The sequence below is a fragment of the Saccoglossus kowalevskii genome, chromosome 17 (assembly GCF_978046115.1).
Source record: "Saccoglossus kowalevskii chromosome 17, keSacKowa6.1, whole genome shotgun sequence".
Lineage (NCBI taxonomy): Eukaryota > Metazoa > Hemichordata > Enteropneusta > Harrimaniidae > Saccoglossus > Saccoglossus kowalevskii.
In genome coordinates this window covers 24,810,732-24,832,997 of record NC_140657.1, presented here as the reverse complement: position 1 = coordinate 24,832,997, position 22,266 = coordinate 24,810,732, and the positions used below count along the sequence as shown (strand labels likewise).

At 35.3% G+C, this 22,266-nt stretch overlaps 2 protein-coding genes across 5 annotated transcripts; one reads left to right on the top strand and one right to left on the bottom strand.

Annotated features, from left to right (window-relative positions):
- The first annotated feature begins 1,483 nt into the window (after window positions 1-1,483).
- Window positions 1,484-5,515, top strand: LOC102800515 (C-type lectin domain family 19 member A-like). The gene is made up of 5 exons (XM_085492449.1): window positions 1,484-1,517; window positions 1,937-2,018; window positions 3,058-3,418; window positions 3,975-4,048; window positions 4,429-5,515. The coding sequence occupies exons 2-5, from the start codon at window positions 1,940-1,942 to the stop codon at window positions 4,464-4,466; spliced, it is 552 nt and encodes a 183-aa protein (XP_085348575.1). The 5' UTR covers window positions 1,484-1,517; window positions 1,937-1,939; the 3' UTR covers window positions 4,467-5,515.
- Window positions 5,457-21,577, bottom strand: LOC102810391 (uncharacterized). 4 transcript variants are annotated; one of them, XM_085492445.1, is made up of 7 exons: window positions 21,405-21,577; window positions 16,819-16,873; window positions 13,923-14,198; window positions 13,024-13,077; window positions 12,006-12,068; window positions 10,064-10,156; window positions 5,457-7,665 (listed from the first exon to the last, which is right to left on the bottom strand). In XM_085492445.1, the coding sequence occupies exons 1-7, from the start codon at window positions 21,450-21,452 to the stop codon at window positions 7,466-7,468; spliced, it is 789 nt and encodes a 262-aa protein (XP_085348571.1). In that variant the 5' UTR covers window positions 21,453-21,577; the 3' UTR covers window positions 5,457-7,465. The 4 variants fall into 4 exon arrangements, with proteins under 4 accessions (XP_085348571.1, XP_085348572.1, XP_085348573.1 ...); XM_085492446.1 differs by having other exon boundaries at window positions 21,417-21,577; XM_085492447.1 differs by lacking the exon at window positions 16,819-16,873 and having other exon boundaries at window positions 21,417-21,577.
- Window positions 21,578-22,266: the final 689 nt, after the last annotated feature.

Genomic DNA, 22,266 nt, shown 5'->3' with positions numbered 1-22,266 from the left:
ATAAAACAGACGGGGTATGACACATCACATTCATTACTGTCAAATGATGGAATGCGAAATACAGAAAAAAGCTATTTGCAGTGTAAATAATTAAAGTTCAATTATGTTCACCTATATGATAATATACTCTTACGCAAAACATTGGTTAATATGAGTTATTGAAATGGGCAACTCAAAATCGGAAATACGACTAGACTACACAATTTCAGACGGGAATTAAGTAGTTTAAAAGCACATCTGCACCACTAACTTGAATAAAGAAAGTCAAATGTCTTGAATGCCAGCCTTATTGACAGAGTGCGAGCTCGGACCAAAACATATTACCACAACGCTGCCTGTATTACTGCATTTTGTTTTTTGACTGCAATATCACTCATTTATTTCAGCCAAGAGGCTTTCTGATATGTTTAATTTCAAGTATTGCACAGACCCAAGTCTGCCATTTTTAGCCAGGTGTGTTCAGACGTGGCAGTGTGTTGTATGCATGACATTCCATCATGCATATTAAGCCTAGCCTAAATATGAACTGAAACACCCCGATGATTAAATATCCGTGTGAGGAATAAGCCATCTCCCTCTCGTACCACGTATGTACGTAACACTTTGACCAACTACCTATGCATGCTACGTTCTGTAACTCTCCGACGACGGGTTTTGTCAACCAATTAGAACGCGTTTTACCAAAACAATGGATGCCGTTCTCGTAAGTGGGTATGTAACACAAGCTCTGTTTGGCTGCTGATTATGTGAGACTTTATTTGCATGGATAGTGGTCCAGATGTATTTAGGGGCATGTACACCGAAAGCCATAAACGAACGACTGTAAATTAGAAGTGACCATAGCTTCTCAGTAGTTATCACATTGGTTAGTTATATCGCGAGTTTGGGTGACATTTGGCGTAAGTGTACTATTCACTACTAGGAAATAATATGTTGATTTAGATCCATCGAGCTTTTCCATTATATCTGAACTACCGATCCAAAATGCATTTAAACCGGATGGTGTATTAAATTGTTTGTTTTTCTTTCAGAATGAAAAGGCAATAATCTCTTATGTAGTATATTATAGTTTCGAAATAACGATGTCTAACAATGAGTTCTTTTAATTGATCATCCTCATTCTGGTGCGGCAAAAAGAACAAATGGCGTACATGTCTTATTGAAACACGTGGATCAGATGTTTGCATACTTTGTAGCTACCTTGGGTGTATTAATCGAGGTATACATATTTCCCTGGCTCCCTAAACACATGCTGATCTAGGAGTTTGTAAAATTACTCTATCTACCATGGAGGCTACGGTAGACTGCTGAACGGAATGGCAATAAAACATACGATGATAAGTGAAGTTAAGTGAAACTATAAATCATTGTGACAAGTATTTCTACCTAAATGTGAAAAATAATTTAGTCTATGAATAGCGCCACGTGGTACTTATTCTCCAGTTTTAATATAAAAGACTCATCGCCACCGCAGTATTGGTAGTGCTGAGTTATCTCCGCGTAGGAACTGTAACAGGGTAAGTTGTATGTTGTGCTCTATTCCCGTAATGACGGACTCTGCTTACAATATTTTGCTTATGTTATTTCATCTGTTCTAATAGCCAAATGGTGTTGGATAGCAGCAGTTTGTAGCTATGTTGCAAATATCATCAACAAATCGAGTTTGCTTGGTTTATTTATCCCTTAATTTTCTACGTGGTCTATACACAGATGGTGGACAGATTGATTCATAAAGTATTTGAAAATGCCAAAATGTCAAAATCCCCAAAATACACTCGTACAATCCTCCGCTATGTGAGAGGTACGAATGAATATAACATTATGAATGGGAAAACATTTCGAATAATCTATATTCTACTTCATTATATCGTTTTATGATAATTTAACTCAATCTCGCTATGAATAACACGGGAATTCAACAATTTCCACTCTACAGTACATGGTATTCTCTACATCATTAAATATGATGATTGTGACTCTTCTCATCTTATTTGAAATAGCCTATGTAAGCTCAACGGGTATGTATTTATTATTTTATTCTCCTGTATACAATGGGTAAGATTTTACTTTTAATGTGAGGTATACATATTTTATACCATTGACTTGATCATCGGTAGGGTTCGCCCACAAAGATGTTATCAGCCAACCAATTTCATTTTGTGTTATGATAGCTGAAGGCGATTCTCTTTCTTGCCACATAAAATTACAACAACTATGTTCAACCGAATAGTATAAATGTTCCAGGCCTGATCAAACACAACAACATATTTGCTTATGGAAAATGATTTCCGGATTCTTCGTGACTGTGATTATGCAAGCTATATTTTAACTATTTAAAGCAGTGGAAGACTCAATGGTGAACATATTACAAAAAGAAACATTCGAAAGAATAAAGCATATATATAGGTTTTATTTTAGATTTGTATCACGGCTAGATCGCTTTTTGTAAATAACGTTTTACTATGCTTGGGTTGCATATGATAATAGAGTAACGCAGAACTAGATTTGGCCAATGAGATGTTGATGAAAAGTTGCCTTAGATTGTTCAATGAGATGTTGTAGTCAATGGAGCCTTGTTGAAAACCTTAGATTTGTTTAATGCGTTTTGTTGAAAAGTAGCACTAGAATGTTCAATGGGTTGGTGTTGAATAGTAAGCTTAGATTGATAATAGGAATCTTGATGAAAACTAGTCTCATATTTGTCGGTGAGATGTAGCTGAAAAACTGGTCTTATATTTTGACAATGGGGCCCGGTGTTGTTAAAAACTAGCTTTAGATCGTAGAAATTAGCCTCAGATTGTTTAATGAGAAAACTACCTTCAGATTGTTCGATCGAATGTTGTTGAAAACAAGCCTGAGATTTGTCAATTTGCAGTTGTTGAAATCTAAACTTATATTATCTAAATAATAGTTGTTGGAAACTAGCTTTAGATTGTTCGATGAATTGTTGTTGAAAAGTTATTTGTAAATAAGATAATGATAGTCTTATATGTCTCGATGGGGGTGATATTGAAACCTCATCTTACTTATTCACATTGTACTTGTTCTTCCACGTAGCGTCTTACACACACTGCACTTGCTATGAATACCAAGCTTTCTGCAAAAACCGGTTATCGACCTGGGATGGCGCCAAACTACTATGTAAATCTTTAGGAGGTTGGCTTGCCACCATAGACACCGAATCAACGTTCCAACAAATAATACAAACCATTAACGATGCTGGTATGAATACAACGGCATGTCATAAATCGGGATTCTGGATTGGCCTTTACGATCCAACACCTACAGGTACGGGACACACTGGTGACAGCTTAGTATGGGTACACGATATGTGTGAAAGTTATCAGAAATGGGCAAGTAATCAACCTGACGATGCGACCGGCAAAAATCCTCTAGGACAAAATTGCGTTCAGTTATGGTAAGACACACATTCTTATTACTGACTTAAAACAAGATATCATGTGTGTATTGTATTAAAAGTGAAATATGCAATGGTTGCAATGGCGGTGAAGTATTGCAAATATCACGTATTATTAACTGAAGCCCCCCCCCCCCCCCACACACACACAATAAATCACATTTAATGACCAGGGTGTAACGAATGGACAAGGTCTCTCTACTGAGTTAGAATTAGTAAATGGACTTCTACTTTATGACTACAAGTTACAGGGTATGAAGGTACATCATAAATACTAACGGCGTTCCGTGTAACCCTTAACTAGTCAAGTCAATGTAATAGTACATGGGGCTGCTGGGTTAATGCTTGATTTTATGCTTGATTTCAAGCGTTAATGCTTTATTTTATGCGTGAATGTAAACTTTGCGTCATGACCGAGCTGGATGTGTTTTTGTCTTACTGATACCATCCGGATAACATTCATATGCCGTTTATTATGGACAGCGGTCACTGCATAACATTACGGACATTGATCAGTGCTTGACTCTATCTGTGGTATATTTTGTTACACTACTAGGTTCCGAAACAACGGTGATATGGACGATTACTACTGCTTCAAGAAAAAGGGATATATTTGCCAGATACCAAGATGTAAGTCATTAATAGTCATTAATTAATATATAACGTAGCGCTGGTATGTGACAATTCTTTTTTGAAGATAACACGATTGTTCAGAAAGTAGTCTGTTGTGACTATGTACAGCTCGGTGTTTCTTGGACGTTCACAGCAAAAACAAATCAACACTACCAGAAAAGAAAGCATTGCACAATAATGTACCAAAATATGCAGTTTAACACAATCCTGAATACTTGTGACTTGTTGAATATAGGCTGTGGAGCAGCCTGGCCATATGTATCGTATTGATAACAATTGCGTGTCAGCTAATGTACTGAATTACGACTACTTCAGGTATTTATACTATGTGATGATATTGTGTCTTACTTATCATTGATTTGTTTGTTTCTGTGTAGCTTGTACGTGCACAATCAACAGTGTCACATCGTCCTAAGAAGAATTGATTCGACGAGAAGAGTACTGGAATAATACACATGAATACAAATTTGCGTTTTTCTTATACATTTTTTTTGCTGCTTGCTTTTTAAGTGTAACCCGCATATTTTCAATGCATGAAACGTTTGCATAAATACTTAACTGTTTTTCAAAAAGGGCTAAATACATTTTGGTGATTTTAACGACAACAATTGTTGAGGTATGTTTAGCGAACACATGGTGATTGTGATATACATTGAATTACGTCATCATCACGTAGGTGAATTTAGTGCATCACGCATAATTTTATTGGTTCTCAAATAGAGAATCAAACATTCACCTACCAAGTATTAGTGTGATGGGTACATATATAGAGGACTAATTTAATGATTATTTAAAGACAGGCTACGAACAAGGATTATAAAATATATAAGAAGCTAATTACTCAAATAAAAATGCTATTGCAACCAATAAAATTCGTGAATATGTGCTTGTATTTTCAACTAAAACGAAATTAGCCACTATATGATTGTTGTCACATTGTTTTTAATTGTTTATTTTGGTGTGTGGTAAATATTTGTTATCTTTCAATTGGAGTTGCAGACCACTGCGGTTACGTACGTAATGCATTGTTTTATTTTGTGATCGTTCTGTCTAAATATATCGGAATGAAGTTTGTGTTGGATTACTTTCTCGTTTTTTATTTACATTAATGTATAGAAATGTAGTTTAAACCCATCAAGAGATTGAGATGCTTGAGTGTTTAAATATTTTACCATCATGTCTTACCAATCAGATTAAGCATTAGTAACTGAAATGAGTAGGTGTTACATACAAATATGAAAATATTATTCCCTTGCAATTTGTTTTCATGTATGCATATTTCGAGAGGTCATTACACAAGTGGAGTTGAATGTTATCAGTGTCATTGAACTATTGTTACTTGCATACAGATTATAAACATGCCAATCAAAAGAAAAGATTTTTAATGTATATCAAGTTTGAACTATTATTGTTTGAAATATACTTTATTACTTCATTATCCATTAAATTGCATTAACCAGTAAATTTTCACTTGTGTGCGCCGATTATTTAAACAACACATTTCTGTTGCCCAATCCAGTTATATTAGGCGGTGCCCTGCAAATCCATGTTAGTCGATGCTACAGATATTGTACCATATTGATTTGAAATCTGACAATGCCCTTTGATTGCTGACAGAAATTAAAAGCGTAGTACATAAATACATCTGGATTACATTACCAAATTTCAAAAATACAGGCAAACGATCATTGACAACAACATTGGAGTCGAACTCACGCACAGTGCGGGCAGACATGATAACCAAAGGGTCATTCAAGAATAAATTTAATAATTATGCCCATTATAGCTCCATACATTCATTCAAACTGTAAACCATTGCAACTCCAAAAAGAGCCATGTTTGCACAAATAGGGCAAGTTTGAGTTATTCCATGCAAATTTACCAACTGCGTTTAGATGTTAAACTGTGTCCATAATAAACGACATATAGATATCAAATATTAAATGTTGTCCGTAATAAACCACGAACAGATATCACGCAATGACCATTGACATGATGTAACGAAAGGTAAAACAGGTCGGTAGTACGAGTTAAGTACATTTCCGTGGAATATAAGTACACCACAGTTTAACCCAGACGCTAACTCGCAACCTTGTAACAATCAGTCCAGAAACACAATGCCTCTAATAATGCATGTTGTGAATTTTTGAGCAATTTTGTTTCAAATTACATCGATAGACATAGATAGTATGATACAATGTTAACTACATCAACTAAAATGTTTTTATGACCATTTTAATTTTACTTGGCAAACATTTGTCAAACTAAGTAGTTTTCTAAACCTTTGCATATTTTGTAATCAATCCATAAAAAATAGTTAAGGGGGCATCAGGGAATGTTTTTTAGCCTGTTTTGTTTGCTTTTTGGTACAATACGATTTGTATTATGATAACAGTTTTTTTATACTTTTGATTAATCAATGTTTTTGCGCTTTGAATTTCCTGTACGTACAGTTAATAGTTCAAATGCTTTTATTTGCTGAGAATTCACACTGTATTAATTTGCTGTAACAACAATAACTATCCCCGATTGCATAAATAAAGTAAACACACACATAAGCATTATAGTTATAAGAATACTACTGTACATATCTCCCATAATATAATTGATATACAATGTACATTGTTAGGAGATTGGTGTAGGTTATGATATTAAACATACAAAATTATATCAAATCAATACAAAATAATTTAATTACTAAGTGACGCGTTTTATTCTGGATATGCGTGTTTCTCGCGTCTAATCCAGTTTATTATTGCTACCGATGTGATCAGTAAATATCAATAATGTTTAAAATGCACATCAGAATGAAATATGTATGTATGTGAATAAAAATGACGCCCTGACCATCAATAAGCAGTATGGATCTGTGTCATTGGTGAAAGCACTACACGACATGTTTTGAATATACATTCATATATGTGTTCAGTGAATAAAAACACACCAAAATCGGCATACAATCAGTGTACAATGAATCAATACATCAAAATCAGTATATCAAAATTTGCCCGGTAGTTTGGGAGGTTCTAAAAAATTAAATAGTTGAAATTGTTTGATGTTCCAAATAGATTAATAATATACCGTAGATTAAGGATGATTGAGTGAAATTTGTTGTTACAACCACAACAAATTGTTGACGATGGAATACAAATCAAATAGACTTTATATTTTTGTTTCTTAATCTATAATGATAACGAGAGTAAAAACTCATACATATTAAGATCTCAGAAATGCATATAATTGAGGAAGCTTTGTTATAATATATTTTTGAAAAAATTCATCTTGGACACAATAATACAAGTCAGTATTGTCAAGACCATGTAAACAAGAGTTATTGCAGTGGTCTCCATATATATGACTGAGATCGTTACATAAGTGTGATAGTACTTGAAACACTGAACTTGGATAATAACGTTATAAGTGTTCGTCTGCAATATGTGACAACCCCATTTCAACAAGGACATCATATAACTTTCCAATGGTAGCTTCGTTACGTACTTCCCATTGTGACAAGACTAGTTTCATTTTTGGTTTGTCGGTACGCCGTTGCTCCCAGAGCGTAATTTTGGTTTTGTTATATCCGAACTTTTCAGCAAGTCCTCGCCAATCCATATCTGAAAAAGCACATAGTGAATAAAGGTTACAGTGAGGGACTGTCAAACAATGGTCTATTGCCTCACACTCAGACTAGCTGCAAGGATATACATAAATGCATTCCACTGTTAATTGTACAGTAAATACCACAGTTCCTATGTCTGATTTGACGTTTCATACTCGTATGTGGTTAATCACTATTTGAATGAGCTAATAGGTTTTTTGGGTGAAATCAGTGTGTGTACAATTTAAAATCAAAGTTATATAATTGATATATGCCAAAATGTGTATGGTTTTGGTTAAGAAACTAGTGTAAGTACTAAGTCACTGTATTTGTAAGGCAATGCATATGGATGCTCTTCACTCCCGGAGGCAGCTCTTGTATTATTCACACAACAAACTATAACGAGTATATAACGATAGTTATATCCATTAGTGTCATACGATTTATTGCATTTTGAAATAAACGGTTTTTCTAGACCCATCCCCATGAAAATAAATAATAATCACATAAATACTAGAGGTGCTTATATGCTAAATATGATTGTTTTGTTGGGATTGTAATAGCACTAAACTATGTATATGTGAGTAAAATTTCAAAGAACCTGTATAATATATATATGCCAATACAAATCACCCCATGATAACAATATCAAATCAACAAAAATCGATATGTACCGGTATACGTAATAGCTAACTCATAATGTTTGACAAAGTTACAATATTTAATGTTTTATTATGAGCAGTGATGGATTAGAGCAACTTTATCAGTCACTGTCAATTACTTTCTTTAGATAATAGTTAAATATTGTCTAACTTAGATAAGTATGGCCAGAATTATTGCAACATTGGGCATCATTAGAAGAACTAATGTAATACTAGTAAGCTTGTGAAGTTGGGCGGGTTAGTGTAAGTGAAAAAAAAAGTTGTTCATAATTGAATAATACATGTATAATTTGAATAATAAATGTGAGGTGATTGCTGAAGAAATGCTAGCCGTAACAACAAGGAACAAGGTGCTAGGCACCGATCACTCGTAGGATAGTCGTTGTTGCATCATATTTGTGATCAATTCGAGTTCAATTGGAAGACCAAAGCCAATGAAGGGGATTCATTTTATAATGGGTGTGACTATGGTGGAATCTTTTACCAGGCCTAGTTGACACAAGGATACTGCATTAATTTGCCATGAAGATATGAAGATGGTCACACAGCCCTGTCACATAATTATAGAATATGGTTTATGTAGCATAATGCACTATGAGTCAGCCCTTGCACTGTAATTCACATATTAAAAAGTTCACACACAAAATGATAGACGAAACAGAGTTGATGGCATGACTTAATATTCCCCACTTATCTATATCGGCAATGTGCTTGAAAAAATCTACCAGTTGAAGCTTAGAGGGACAGAAGAATGTGTTCATGTTGAAGTTGTGTCAAGCGTGGGTACTCGCATTAGCATGACTTCTTCACAGTATCTGTGTCAATATTGGTAGGTTTCAGACCGAGCTAGATAATGGCGGCAGATTCACCCACAGGATGATGTCAGTGTGATGTGTATGATTGGTGGAACTCCTCCACCAAAATAATGCGAAAAGAGCTGTGACATATAACTGCAACGAGCCAATAAATTCTGGACAGGAAGCCATACAAGTGACAGAAAGGGTTTTGGAAATCCTGGCTCAGAACCTGTACACCTGTACGGTATCCTTGTCAAACTGAACGGAATCCAAGCCGGATATGAACGATGAAACAGATTATGTGCAGACTTGAACCAGATATGAACACCTATATAGATTCCATACAACAGAATGAATTGAGTTAGCATAGCAACACATAATTTATTTTGGGACTATTTTTAACATGTTAAGTTGGCTTGAAAGTACTCTCGTCTTTCGTCCACAGCTGGTTTAGACTTGCCCACATTTTGGTTCAATCTATTTTGGCTTTAGAAACCCCCTTCGTTTATTAATCAGGTTGGTAGCCTTAGGAACGTCTCTGGCATAGGAAGCAGAGACATTCTTGTCTGCATTAGCTATCTTATTTAGGAACAAAAACTAGACATAGACACCCAACATGTTTGAAACGAATTTGCATCCGTAAAAAACATTTCAGTGCGTTCTCAAATTTAAAAAAGGCTGGCAGTTGTCCATCGTTATACCTGTGCATAAGTGCCAGATAAGGTATTAGCTATGTGTAAAATTTGACGACAATCCGTCATGGTTTTTTTAAGATGCATGTATAAGGGCATGGATGCAAAGACGCATGGAGACTAATACATTGTGGGTAGACTTATATCTATCTTCTGTTTATTCAAGTAAATAGCATACATGCATCACAGTGTTGCAATTCCTTTACACAGCACACTGAAATCTGGTCTGGTTTATTTTGGGGATATGTACACAATGTACTCACTATTTTCCCTCTCAACACTCATGTCACTACAGAATTCATCCAGTTCACTATATTTCAGATTTTTGATCTTCATCGTTCTTGGCCTTCTGGGACCTACATAGAAAATTGTTAATGTAAGTTTACATACAATAATAATCTAGGAAAGCTAGAATAAACTCATGTGTTGTGAGTTTTGAAGATATATTAAAATTGATTCAAAATATAAGATTAGCCTTTCAAACAAGAAGCAAGAAAACAATGTGATCTACGGTATTGAACTTTTGAATACTAAAACAACAAAATTATATTTACATCTGTGGTTTGCAGTCTAATTTATTCAAGCGCACCTCTTCCACGCGTTCAATTTAAATCTGATTTGTTTTGTACCAAATCTAAATGAAATGATATGGTTATACAATTTAGCAAGATAGTATGCTCGAATTTTAATTTCAATCCAAAATTAATAAGGCCTTTAGCGTGTACCCGGGCGCGAGATCGCGCGCGACTACAATTCATGAACCTTAGCAACCAGTTGAGTCACAAGGCACAGGTCAAGCTTTCAGTTTAATATGATGGCAACCGCATTGCCCTGCGTAATGTAAACCTCATCACGAAAGAATATCTGTGATACTTGAAGCTATAATTTCGTTTGACAGCGAATCAGCCAGGACATGTACGTTTGTTCCCTGCACTAAAAAAGTCATACGGTATTGCAATACGGGCGACTGCAAGACGTTTTGTATGTATATATAGCATGGAGCTATATACTAGAAGATCCATGGTATACGCTAATGTGGCTAATGGGAAGTGCTAACGCCGAATAGTTGAAAACGTCGGACAAACCAAATTATGGAACACTATTTAAATCACTGGAGTAATTTCACTGGCAATTTCAAAAGATCGGTGAAATTACAACCACAATTGCTAAATTAGGGTCTTCCTGGAGTTCCAAATCATGCACAGATTTAATGATTGCAAAAAGCATATTCTTTTTATAGTTGGACGATGAAACGCCCAATTTACGGTGAAAGCATTTGAGCTGTGGTAGAGTCATTCTTTCGCTATGAGTCATGGTTGAAAACGTGCCAGAAATCACTCCAGACTGTAACGCACAACACAAAACGATTTATCACCATTTTGAATCAAAGCTTGACCTGTATCACGTGACTAGCAACCGGTTGCTAGGCAAATTTAACAGTCTCGCGAGATCTCACACGAAGCGGAAAATGGGTTATATGTGAAGATCAATTCTTAAAAAAACGGCACAATACCGAAAATGAAATTATTGTGCAAATTAGGTAATTATTATGAATGTATTTGAATCTAAAATAAATTAGGTCATCATATTTATTTATTAGATTCATTGAAATAAGATGTACATTGAAAACTAAATAATATGCATCCCAGTAAATTGTCATTATGTGTAAACATCCTTTTATAAAAGTAAAGACCAGAACACTTATCGGCCATGAAAGAGTAAGAGTGTAAGATCCTCACCAGGCTGTTGACAAGATTCAGCAGTAGTACGTGTCATACATTGTGTTCTCATCACTGTTCGCAACAGCATGGATGATGCAAATACATTTACACAAACTGATTGAAAGTGGCCAGTTTACATTATTTATACACATAATGTGCCTGGCTGGACAAAAGTTGGACCAATTGGTTTCAATAACTAAAGTCTTATACATGAAATGAATCTGTCAGTGAATTTGGTCTATCTGAGTGTTCAATCTTATTTTGGACTATCGATCTTAAGATGATGCAATTGTTATTACATTTCCCACGATTGTTATTACATTTCCCTCCTGGAAAGATAATAATGTACCAGAACGTTACTGGTGCATTAACAAACCAAAATTGCATGCTATTAAACTGCAATAAACCATTGGCTAAAAAGAATATTGATTTTATTTATTGGTAAGTGTAAATATGACAATGAAAATTTGAGAACATACTTTACCTTTTTTTAAATTAGTTGATGACTCCTGAGTTCCTAAGGGACATTCATCATATGCAGTACTACCTATAATTATAAACAATTGAATGAGCACGAGAATTGTGTTATAGATCTCAAATCATAAGCTTTCAAAGCATACAGTTATCTCAAGTATAGTGTATATTGCATATTCAGATTGCAGGTACCAATAAAGCCATTAAGCTGGCAGCTTTCAATTCCAGAAAATAACATTTTTACCACTAATGACATATTTGACAAAAATAGAGAATTAAAGATATCATCATGAAATGAACAAATCTGACAGAGGTTCATCCAAGGTACCTTTATACTAAGTATCAATGCAATCATTAACCGAGAATATTATCATATTCTTCTTGTACCCGTTACATTTTAAGCATTGGTTTGATATGTTTGTATTTGGGCCGTTGGCCTAGGAAAGCAAAAATAAATACTTATCAATGCAATTGATCTGGCAGTTTTCAAGAAGAAGAAATGGACGACAACAGGCAATCGCCTATATGAACAGCTCACTCTGTCATCTACAATGTCAGGGGAGCTAAAATTAGAGAATTAACATTATCGCAAAATTGACTGGTATAAGACTGGTACATTGACAAACCCAAATGACATGCTTTTAAAACTGCAAAAAGCTATTAGGCATAATTTTCTGCACTTGACTGTACAGATTATAAGTATGAAATTTGGTTATAGAAAAAACCTCAAGCAGGCCAATGTGAAAACGAACATTTACAAAATACTATAATACCATTTTAAGATATTATTGTTACAATTACTAGATACTAGAATTGGGATTAAAGGAAGAAATGCATACACAAGGATTTTAATCTCCCTGGCCTCCAAACAATGAGTGTTTACCTCCTGTTTATTTTGTTATCATCATGCAGGTGTCAAGGTTCGTAACCCCCTAACTTACAACTATGTATGTCTGTCTCTTGTTTCTCGTGCATTAACAATGAGATCAATTACGATTAAGGCAATGAGCATTAACAACAGTACTTACCTAATGATACTTCCTGAATTCCAGAAGCAATATCATCAACAGATGTAGTACTACCTATAAGAATAAACAAAATTATCATATATTGAATGGTGACAAGAATAGTGTTATAGATCTCCAATCATAATCCTTTCAAATCATACAGTCATCACAATTTATTTGCATGTTGCAACACATTCAGTTTGCAGTGGATTAGGCTATAATTATACTTTTACTGTCAATAAATTTTTCACCAACTATAATTTACATGCACATTGATGAAATAATTAATTTAAGAAATTGTACATACGAACAAATGTTACAACAGGAAACAGAGTTCCAACCCATGATCATGGCAATCGCTTCATTACTTTAAGCAGACATGCTACACACCATTCCACACTCACTGTGCTAGATGATAATACACAAGTCGAATCTCATACATTGCATGCAACATATATAGTTAGCAGCTATGTATGTAATCATGGATTGAATAATTTACTTAGTTACGATATGTAGTTACGAAATATGTACAGTTGTTTTTTGGCAAAAAAACTTTCAAAATGATTGCTTGATTTCAATATGGTGGAAAACTTCATATAGTGATATAAATTTTAGTCACTGAACTTCCAAATGTCACACATATGCTGTATCAAAAGTTTAGGTTCCAAAAGCACATATGAGTTAGAGCAATAGATAAATGCTAAATAAATTCACATGAACATGTAGAATAAAAAAAGAACTTGTTGTTTCCCTACCAGTTTTTAAAAAAGCTGTGAAACATCAAAATAGTGAAATGAAACGCCGAGGAAAATACATGGTTTTACAGTGTATAGAAAATCAGGTCAAGAAATAGAAATATATGGAAAGATAAACAAATATTTTTTTTCTATATAAATATGTGCTTCCAAATGAATATGTACCTTGTGATTGTGGTAAAGACTTCACTTTTTCAGCAGCATTCAAGAATTCCATCTCAAATAGCTTGTCATATAAAATTGACGCTGTATCCTTTGATCCACATCGTCTCATCCATAAATCCAACATTTTATATTTCTGAGTTTCAGTATCATGTGGATTATTATTCATAATTGTATCAATCTCAACTTCGGTCACATCAAGAGTACGACAAAAGGTTTTACATTCTGCCAATTTTAACTCTTTACAGATAATTGAGATAGCTTTACTCGTCATGTCGTCTAGTGAGCAAAAATAATAAATCGATGCAATTAAGACCATAGGGCAGTTCATGCCGATTTAAAATTCGTATATGATGAGTGTATATGCAATGGATTACTAAAGTGAATTTCCAATGTGTGTAACATAGAAAACAATTATCACACTGGACACTGGTGTGTCAAAATTGTGTTCATTCCCAGTATCCTTAATGACATTCACCCATAATAATGTCTTCTACTGAACCAAAATAATAAATAATGATGCAATTAAAACCATAAGGCTGTTGAAATCGATTTCAAATTGTGCACTACTGAGCATGATACTGAGTGTATATGCAATGGATTACTGAAGAGATGTTCCTATTGTATAGAAAACATGGACATTACAGAATCTGGTGCATATTTTTATTTTTCATTACGATCAGTATAGTTTTCAGTATATCTTGCACAAAATAAATACAGTTTCAGAACTAGTTAACCACAAAGCCGGTGTTGACGTTGGTTTCATTACAAGGCACAAGTATCATTATGGGAAAATTATCTGTTTAAAAGACTATATGAAATTAACATCAATAAATGAAGTTTGCATAAGATTACTGAATGTAGTTTGTATAATAGTGAACTGAAATAGTCAAAATATGTGTGGTGGAACAGGTGTTAATATGCCTAATGCAGCGAACGTGGTAAATTTGCAAGTATCTTTGTCAAAGGCCGATTACACTGATTTAACTGAATGTGAGCCGATGATGGTTTGATCAATTAAACAGGTGAATGGTTTCACGAATCGGGAGGACTTCTGTTTTAGAGATGGCATTGCGCTGAATCTAGTTTTGTTGCATTCATAGCTTTTTATCTCATACGGGCCTGATAACCAAATGTGAATCCTGATGGGAGAATGCAATTAGAGCTGTGTGTTGTCTGTATACTGATAGAACTGTAAGTTGTGTTGACGAATGAGCTTCCCTGACAGCGATATGTAGATAAATAGAAGAGGAGCATTGAAAAACCCATTTGACTTGCTTTTAAACTGCAATAAATGATTGGAAATAATTTTCTGAATTTGGTTGTACAGAATATAAGGCATGTTTGAAATTTAATTACATGTCTATAAACAAGTGTCATGCCTTCTGTTACGATTTTACACAACTGATTGAAAGTGACCACATTGAATTCATGCCTCTCTTCCAAGTTAGTGAACAACATGTGTGGTATATTTCAGTAGGCCTTCATAACATAAAGTGAACCCCATCTCAATACATGCCTCTCTGGAATACTAATTTTCAGATGACATAGCCGAATCTTGTTAAAATGTGTGGAAATGCTCACTTTCTAATATACATTTCTCATCTCAGAAAAAGTACTTACAATCTATCAATTGACAGACACAAATTAGCCCCAAACCCCTTTCAAAAAAGGAATACGTGAACAAAGTTTACAAATGGATATTGAAATTGAGTTGCATTTTATCAACCTAAAAAATGTTTATTATATATGAAATTGTCAACTGGACTATCAGATGGCTTTCAGATGTTGAGTAACATCAAAGCCCATTTATTATTAAACAACTTAAGGAATGTGCATTACATAACTTTTGAAAATAGAAACAAAAACGATTTAGTCCCACTAACAAAGGTCACATCTATTATATGAATATTAACAAGAGATTTGATCTATCTGTTCAGGGAAAGGAGGTCAACTTGTTTCTTGTATAAACTGTCATTACACAAAATAGATGAAGATGTCAGGTTGAACAAGTTCCAGACCCTAAATTGCAGTCATAGATAAAATACGAATGGTGCATTGACACACACAAATCCATATGCATTTAAACTGCATAAAACCATCGTTTATTGTACTCGGATATAATCAGTAATTTTTTATTGATTTTTGAGAAATGTTTGACCAATGCAATCAAGTATCATAAATTTAAGCTTAGGAGTACAGGTAGACGGGCAAAGTCGGGACTTCTTTTTTGTTTTACAAAAAAAATATAATTAATTATCAATTTAGCATTTTTAACGCGATCGCGACACCCTGCGTTGGAGTGAAAACCGGAGCGGAATCACTCCGGTGATTATGCTAAATAAAAGATGTTGACTAGCATTGACCACGAATCAAAGTGCAGCTGTATATCTATGTTAATGTACGTGACCTTTCACTTCTGAGGTCCCGGCGATTTTGAAAGACTACTTATATACATTGGAAATTTAAATCGACTTGTTTTCAGTAAACATGGATGAAAGTATCGCCGTTGCACTTAAAAAAGTTAAAGTATCCATCTCTGCGATCGAATCAAATCAATCTTTAAAAGGTCACGTTTACTTTCACACACCCACTCATGAATAATCAATGACATCATGAATAATTAATATCAGTCAAATGCCCGCAGATGCGTCCAGTCGGGATTTCTTTAACGGTCTAGAAAAACAATTAATTATTTCTTTTCGTAAAATAAAAAAAGAAGTCCCGACTTTGCCAGTCTAGGGTACAGGAAGATATGTCTCTCCAAAGTAACTAATTGGGACATATATCTCTCAGTTGCAGTTAATAATTGTTTGTTATTATCTACAAACGACGACTGTCTCATATCTACGTTGTGGTATTCCCATTACCTCATAACACTAGTTTACAATTATATTACCTGTGTCACGTGATCCTTGTGATAGTCCAGAATGGTGTTCTTTACTACACGCTCCCTATGTGACATACATATAAATATAAAAGTCAAACAATTAATGAAGGTTTAGATCGATATATGAACAAACTAATCTTTTTCACTGTTTATACTTAAACTTATAACAGTTATATTTTGAGATTGTTAATGTTTATTGCTGATATACATGTAGCTAACACGGATTAACAATTGTTCACAGCATACTGATTTTTCTAAGTATATATTAATCATAGCACTACATAAATGGCTAACGGCTAATTTGCAAACAAGTGAACAAGTTGAAGCTGACTTTATTCAGATAATCACATGCACCCATACCCCGCAAATATATATATATATTTGGAACTCATGAGATGTGTGTGAGCGTGACGAACATTAATACACAATTTGCTTATTTTGTGATGTGATGTCAAACAACCAATTACATTTACATAGCCTTTAGGTGCGTGAATATATCGAAACTGGAAGAAATACAAAATATGGATTTTCGTAACATTGCTTTAGTATTAGGCAAACGTAATGTCCATACACACTCCAACACAAATAACAGCACCAAACCTCATGTAATTGGATCTTAGAACATAAAGTACCCAGCACCATAAAAATGTTAAATTAACTGAAACGTTACTGTAGTGATCTCAATATGAATGGTCTGTTAGACCAGGTGTCATTATTATGTGACAATGGTTAAAGTATATAAAGCCTGGACTTGAATAAACACGTGTCAGTATTATCAGCACTCAGTGTGTGTCGTGTCTCATCTCTTGTCTCTCTCCTACCAAATGCTACACGGACGTCTCAAGATATTACATTGGCGACGAGGATTGTGAGCCCAACAGAAACTACTACTTCTCAGTAGAAGACATCAGGTTGTACGAACTTGTTTGCGAATTTTCACTCGTATTTCGTTGGACTGGTGTTCATTATGGCAGCACAAGCAGGTTTTACGTTTTCCCAGTTATCTCCGTTTGACATCCATGGGGACACTAGTACATTAGCACCACGTTGAAAACGAAAATATCTGTGTAGCCTGGAAGAGAACTGACCCAGAGCAGAAAAGAGCTATGCTTTTGGACCGAGGTGGCGACGACTTGTTATTGATCCTAAATATGACAACGCTTACAAGAAACTGATTAAAGCATTAAAAGACTACTGTCTTCCCAAAAAGAACACAGAGTTTGAAATTTATCAGTTTCGGCGTGCCACTCAATACAACACTGAAAGCATTGACCAGTTTGTAACTCGTTTACGGAAACTGGTAAATAATTGTGGTATTGAAGACGCAGAAGCCAAAGACGCCAAAATTAAACACCAAATCAGCATTATGATTTGATAAACATGATTAATAAGACTGCACATCCAGAGACTTTGACAAGACTTGGTCACGAGTGCACCAAAGAAGTTCTAACATGACTTGAATCATATGTATGTGCCCTAAACACAGAGAAAACCCACATCTCATGTAGATGATGCCCAAGTTTTATACCACCATATCATGAATCCTACTCAACCACAGCCATGTGCATTCACGCCCGAAGGTGATTGGTGAATAATAACTGATGAAATGTACGTGCTGACAAAACACCAACAATGGCAGATGATGAGTGTCAAGGAATGTCATACGATGAGACTTTATAGGTTTCTGACATTCTAGTCACCTACTAGTACGATGGCCGGGGATGTTAATTTCACCATCTAATCAGGCGATTAACCGAGCTGTTCAACAATATTAGCCAGTTATAAACACAATGCAACTGAGGGGCACTTCAATGACATTAGAACACAAAACAAGTGGATCCGAACAAATTAGAATTAAGGGCATACTTCAATGACCGGAACACACACAAAACAGGTGAATCTGAATAAATTAGAATTGGGGGCGCACTTCAATGACCGGAGAACACAAAACAAGTGAATCCGAAAACACTGAAACGACATATCCTTGCATCAAAAATTCTAACTTTGGTTATCCCTGTATTTTGTCCCACAAAGAAAAATATAAATTATTGCTTTCCAAAAATTTATTTGGAAACAAAAATTGTGCCCTACATTCGAGTGTTGTTTTTTGAAACTTGCAAGAACTTTAATTACAGGTATCAAACCTATAAGCAAGCTGTCGTCGAGAACTGGCATTGTCTACATATACAAGTCTGTTTAAATTGACAACGCCTTTCTATTTATACGTGATTATTGTATATGATTTGATATTAGGTGAACCGTGTAACTTGGATGGTAAATTACATTGTATCGTTCTTTATTTTTTTTTAAATATCGGGAACGGGCAATGGTCATTTACAGCGAGCCTTTTTGCTTCGTTAATATTCAAGCTCCACGAGTAGAAGTTTTATTCTCCGATTTTTTTCAGATACGGCAACAATTATCTTTTTCAGGCCTTATAGAAGAGAAAACAATAGGTGTCAATTACTGGTACAGGTAGTAAATGTACCACCGCTTATCACTCCAAATATACCCCAGGCGCTGGAGGTTGTAATATTCCGCCCGCCCGGTAGAATAGTGCTACTCAAACAAAACTCCAGTCTGACTGCTATCGGAACTGAGTGCGCCGTTCATAAAATAGATGTAGCGCTGATTGGGTGACGCGAGTGTCAATCAAACGCCCACTCTATTTATAGCAAATGTCGTAAATTTTCAATTCTCGATGTCAGCGTGCGTCTCGGTTTAGACTGTTGTGTGTAACTGTTCATAACGTGAAAATTTGGCCAAGATTGCTAGGGAAAAGCTGAAATAAGCCTTAAAGACTATTTTAGAAGACATTCCTGGTGTGCCATCTCTCAAAGATGAACAGTTTATGGCAATTGAAGGGATTGTAAACCGCCGTGACACTGATGCGTTTTTGCCGACTGGTTACGGCCGGGCAAATCTCTTATTTTTCAAATCGTCCCGCTAGTCGTTAAAGAACTAGGCTTGGATCAAAACCTAATTGTAATTGTCATTTCCGTGATTTCATGTTTCTTCAAGATTATCACAAGAGCAAATTAATAATGATAAAAGCAAAATAATATCCAATGCACGCAATTAATTACGCTGGTCCATAAAATAACTCCAGTCTGACACGGGAAACTTCGAACAAATTTGTCGATGAACTAAATCCAGATCGTGGTAGAAAACCGTAGGACACAAACTCCGACAAAAGTAACTCTCAAATGAACTCAGCCACATGTGATCGACGACAGCGCTGGAGAAACTGAGATAAAAACACCAACATGGTCAACGTTGACATACCCGCCATCTCCCATATATGGTTAGTTAATATATTCAGTTGTTTATTACCAGCTACGTCAAGAGTCGCTATCGTTCAAAGTGCAAAGGTCGCATGCATTTAATTAGTGAGTTGGCGGAACTCAGTTCCGATAGCAGTCAGACTGGAGTGTTGTTTGTGTAGCATTATCCTACCTGACGGGCGGAACATTACAACCTCCAGCACCTGCAGGGGCGGATCCAGCAAAATGTATTGGGGGGTCCAAGCTTCGCTTAACATTTACGGAGCGTAAATCGCAGAGAAGCTATGCGTAATCCAGATGATATGAATGATCGTTTGGGGGTCATGGCCCCTGCCCCCCTCTGGATCCGCCACTGAGCGCCTGGGGTACTCCAACTTGAAATAGCACACTATGTTTGTATCGCGATCGACGCCACATTATTCATTTTAAAATTTAACATTGTGACCTTTTAACATGTAATGAACTAGTTCACTAGTCCAAAGTATACATGGAGTTTATTGAACACCTCAATCCCAAAGCTGTAATATTTGTAGGCGCGCTGATTATGACTCCATGGTAACGACTCAAACAATTCTCGAATTAAGACATCTCGACAACCCCAATCCCATATAATTTTGGCCGTCCGCAATCTGTGACTGTCCAGCCTCACCACATGTTCTACTAGAGAATTCAGTTGGTGTCTGTTTTCATTTATTTGGATTATGTCATTTAATTGAGGTTTGTGTTTGTTTTTTGTTTCTTTGTTTTTTTCGCCCGGGCTATTATGCCTGCTTTAACTGTTATCGGTTCGTAGTGTTTTTTATTCAGCCAATGGTTCGTAATCTGTGTTTTGACCGATTATTTTCGAGATCATGAAGGTAGGTCGTGGCAATGTTTCACCGTCCATAGTACTAGCATGTCTGTACTCTATGCGTTCTTATCTCATGGTTTCCGGCCTTGAAGACCATAGTATTACGATAGCACTGCCAAATTAATTAAGGTCAAAACTTAAATTGACAATTCTAATTTAAAGCTTCAGCAGCACACTGGGCTTGTATAAATCTTTAATTAGTCAAGATTAGCACAAAATATTAGTTCACATAACACATTTGGAAACTTCACGGTCAAATTTCAAGTATCATGATCACTTGTTTCACACAGTTACTTAATCACTTGTTTTTGTCATGCTGGGACTAAGACACGTGTTCCAATTTAGAAACACTCATTATAGTGTTATTTATCATCTCGAGTGTATACATATGCAGTAAATGATCGTGACAACTAAGTTTGCTCACGTGATCACAGTTGAAGTCAACAACAGAATATACTCACATTATCACTCACATTTTTAACGACTTTGTCGGCGTCCGATGTCTCCATGCTCCTGTGTTCAACTTCCCTAAACGACGCTTACATGCAATATTATAAAAGTTATTGAAGTCCAAACAATATGTCTGGTCTTCTGTAAATACCAATATGGAGAACTTGTTCCTGGATTACTTCCGCATAAACAGGGTCAACGGTCATTTTTGCGACAATTTACCGTTTCGCGACGTTTATGTTTGTTTGTAACACGCTATTTGTCCTGTTACATGCGTTTACATGAAAAAAGGAAAAGTATCACAATTAAATGAGAAATGCATCAAATATAATATAAAACATAGAACTGTAAAACTGGCAGTCCCAGTATAATCAATGTTATCAATAGCTTTTTGACACGATCATTTACAGACTTAATTTTTGCAGATATTGCATGGACTAATAGTAGGGCAACACCGACGTCAGTCGATTGATACAATTTGGTTGACATGGCGTAAATGCATTTGCTAGCTTTCTCGATATTTGACTAAAGTGTGTTTTTTTTATTTCTGTTTGTGGCTCAGATATGTTAAATTTCGTCTGAAATTATGGTTGTATTTTCCGATTTCGAGTTGTTCATATAAATATCTGACCGTGACCAGCGTTGGAACTTACGAATACTACCATAATAGTGGTCAACATAGTGAACTATGCAAGTATTGAAATTATTTCGCTGTTTTGTTTTTTCGCTTTTCAGCATTTACAGGGCTAAGTATCTGCCAAGTAAAATGTTCGTTAGTTGTACACAACCTCGTGTTTTGTGTTTTTTACAGAAAGTCCCCAAAAGTATTGGGGCAGCAAGATTGACGATCAGAGGGATGCAAACCATTTGTTT